The sequence below is a fragment of the Babylonia areolata genome, chromosome 28 (assembly GCF_041734735.1).
Source record: "Babylonia areolata isolate BAREFJ2019XMU chromosome 28, ASM4173473v1, whole genome shotgun sequence".
In the NCBI taxonomy this organism is placed as follows: Eukaryota; Metazoa; Mollusca; class Gastropoda; order Neogastropoda; family Buccinidae; genus Babylonia; species Babylonia areolata.
In genome coordinates, this window is record NC_134903.1 from 16,736,645 (window position 1) to 16,739,985 (window position 3,341).

At 44.5% G+C, this 3,341-nt stretch overlaps 1 protein-coding gene across 1 annotated transcript in view; it reads right to left on the minus strand.

Moving 5' to 3' along the window:
- Window positions 1-719: 719 nt before the first annotated feature.
- Window positions 720-3,341, minus strand: part of LOC143301997 (metabotropic glutamate receptor 6-like) — a 22,782-nt gene continuing 20,160 nt past the window's right edge. The window contains exon 7 of the mRNA XM_076616481.1: window positions 720-1,157. Within this exon, the coding sequence (XP_076472596.1) occupies window positions 720-1,157 (438 nt within the window). The remainder of the gene's footprint in view (window positions 1,158-3,341) is intronic.

Consider the following 3,341-nt stretch of genomic DNA (forward strand, 5'->3'; position numbering starts at 1 on the left):
CTGGGCCAAACAAACCAAAGCAAACCAAGCCAAACAAATCACAAATCGGTTCACTTGCTGTCCACGTCAGCGGTGGCAACCCCCTTGTGCGCGCCGGACACTGGGCCAAACAAACCAAACCAAACCAACCAAACCAATCACAAATCGGTTCACTTGCTGTCCACGTCAGCGGTGGCAACCCCCTTGTGTGCGCCGGACACAGGGCCAAACAAACCAAACCAATCACAAATCGGTTCACTTGCTTTCCACGTCAGCTGTGGCAACCCCCTTGTGCGCGCCGGACACTGGGCCAAACAAACCAAAGCAAACCAAGCCAAACAAATCACAAATCGGTTCACTTGCTGTCCACGTCAGCGGTGGCAACCCCCTTGTGCGCGCCGGACACTGGGCCAAACAAACCAAAGCAAACCAAGCCAAACAAATCACAAATCGGGTCACTTGCTGTCCACGTCAGCGGTGGCAACCCCCTTGTGCGCGCCGGACACTGGGCCAAACCAAACCAACCAAACCAATCACAAATCGGTTCACTTGCTGTCCACGTCAGCGGTGGCAACCCCCTTGTGCGCGCCGGACACTGGGCCAAACAAACCAAAGCAAACCAAGCCAAACCAATCACAAATCGGTTCACTTGCTGTCCACGTCAGCGGTGGCAACCCCCTTGTGCGCGCCGGACACTGGGCCAAACCAAACCAAACAAACCAAACCAAACACAAATCGGTTCACTTGGTGTCCATGGTTTCAGAAGTTGTAGTTACACCCTTGTCCTCCTTGGCGCCCAGGCCTTTCCAGACGGTGTAGACCTTGGGCAGGAAGAGGTAGGCCAGCGCCCCGCAGTGGCTGAGCACCAGCAGCACCACGAGCATCATGGTGCGGTGCAGCTCGCGCTCGGCCACCAGATAGGCCGGGATGAAGCAGAGCGCGACGATCAGGGAGGTGCAGGCGCACATGAAGATGGAGTCGCCCTCCTTCAAGATCTGCTGGGGGCGCAGGGTGAGGGCGGTGCTGACCACCAGTAGGAGGAGGTTGTAGGCCAGGAAGGAGGCCAGGCCGATCACGTGCCAGGCGCACGTGGACTCCACGTGCCGCATCGTCGGGGACAGTTGGCTCAGCTTGTGCCACCGGTCGTACTGCGAGATGACCAAGGCGCACATCACGGCCTGTTGAACAGGAGAGTTTTGTTTGTCACGGAATGATGGAGGTTTGGGTGTGTGTGTGTGTGGGAGGGGGGGGGGAGGGAAGGGGGGCGAGGAGTGCTGGTGGTGGTTAGAATTTGTCACGAAATAAAAAATGCTGCAATCTTGACATGGATGAGACTGTGGTGGGCATTGTTGAAGTGTTGACCGATGGGGTCACCATAGTGTGATGACAGAACACACAGAAAACACATGGAGTCACACATAAGCGCCCACTTTGGCACACTCAAACCAGCGAAAAATAAAGGTAGAATTACTGTGGAAATTTCTTTAGATATTTAGCCCCTCTACAAATCGTTTTGCTCTTCCCAGAAGTGCATTGTCACAATAATAAGAATGTAATGAAACAACTGATTATTTTCCTATTCTTAATTAGGCCAAATTTGGTTTCGACAAAGCCTTTCCATAGAAAATGAATTCGTTACAGTTACAGTTTACATGTAAAAGTTGATTCTTAGCCCTGATATCTTGATAAACTTTGCAATGAAATAGGAAATGGTCTTCATCTTCTCTCACACCATCCATACACATCATGCACAAATTATCCGCAATACCTTCCGAATCAAACCATCTTCTATTTGCTTTTAAGCCTAATCTTCTGTTTCTAAATCTTGCTAACAGATCCCTGTGCCATTTATTAGTAACTATTATCAAAAATTTCTCTGGTTGTAATAACTTTTGAAGGAATGGAACCAAGAATACTTTACACTATCTTCCACCTTGGAGTGCCAATTTTGTTTATAACAAGATACTAAACGATCTTTAAATTCCGAAATAAATCCTCTTTCATTCCCAACTCCCTGACTAAGCCGTACAATACCAAACCCGTTTACTGTAAGAACTTGCTTCACATAGCCCACCCAGTTATGGTTACCTAACTCAACTTGCTGGAGTAACATGTCATATGCCTGTCTACATAGTCTGTTTATAGGGAGCTGAGTTAGATTTATCCAGTATTTGATGCATTTCACAAAGGCACGAATATATAAAGGATACCTTCCAGAATCACCATATGCCATCGTGTTAGAAGAGTGCAATGGAACATTCATAAATCTCTTTATGGCTAATGTATGTACCTTTTCCATTTCAGCATTTTCTTCAAGACCCCATACTTCTGCTGCATAAGTCAGCATTGGCTCTATTTGTGTATTGAACAACTTCCAACATAAAGAGGAATCAACTGTTTTCAGTTTCTTCATAGATTTTAAAATTTCTGTTACTCCCTTTTTCCCTTTCCTACACATTTCTGACCATCCCATTTTTAAACTCAACCTTGTCGTAAATACCATTCCTAAATACTTATAGGCTTTAATAACTTTGACTTCCACATTACCACACAGCCACTTTTCCCATTGCGATAAATGACCTCCATTAAGGAAAACAATAATATTTGTTTTGTCTATATTAACAGTTAATTGCAATGTGTTGCTTTGTTTTTCAATACATTGAGCTGATTCTGCAAGCCAACCACAGTGCTAGAGAGCAAAATCACATCATCAGCAAACATTAACATGAATATTTCAACAGCACCTTGGATTAATTGTATACCATGTCTACCTTTTTCTGACATTTCAATGGCTAATTCATTTATAAAGAATACAAACATTTGAGGACTCAAAATACAGCCTTGCTTTACACCACGGGGACTGCTACAATAATCAGAGTAAACTCCTTTTTCACGCACACACGCCAAAACTGACTCATATACACCTCGAAGTGCCATATACATCTTTTTCTCAAAACGTGCCACAATATATTTCTATTCACAGAGTCAAACGCCTTTTTTAAAGTCTACGAAAGCAACATATAATTTAGTATTCTTCTTAAGACATTTTTGAAATAAAGCATATAAAGTAAAAATATGGTCTATAGTACTAAACCCTTCTCTAAAACCTGCTTGTTCTTCAATAATTTTCCCCTCTCTTTCTGCCCATTGAGCAAGCCTTCTATTCAAAATGAAAGTGTATACTTTGCTTATTACGTTTGTTAGAGCTACACCCCTACAGTTGTCGGGATTGTTCATGTCCCCCTTCTTATGGATTGGCACAAGAGAGAGGGAGAGAGAGAGAGAGTGATCCCATACCCTCTCGGACCATTCTACCACCCTTCTATTTAAAGGGAGAGAGAGAAAAAACCATTATTAAAAAA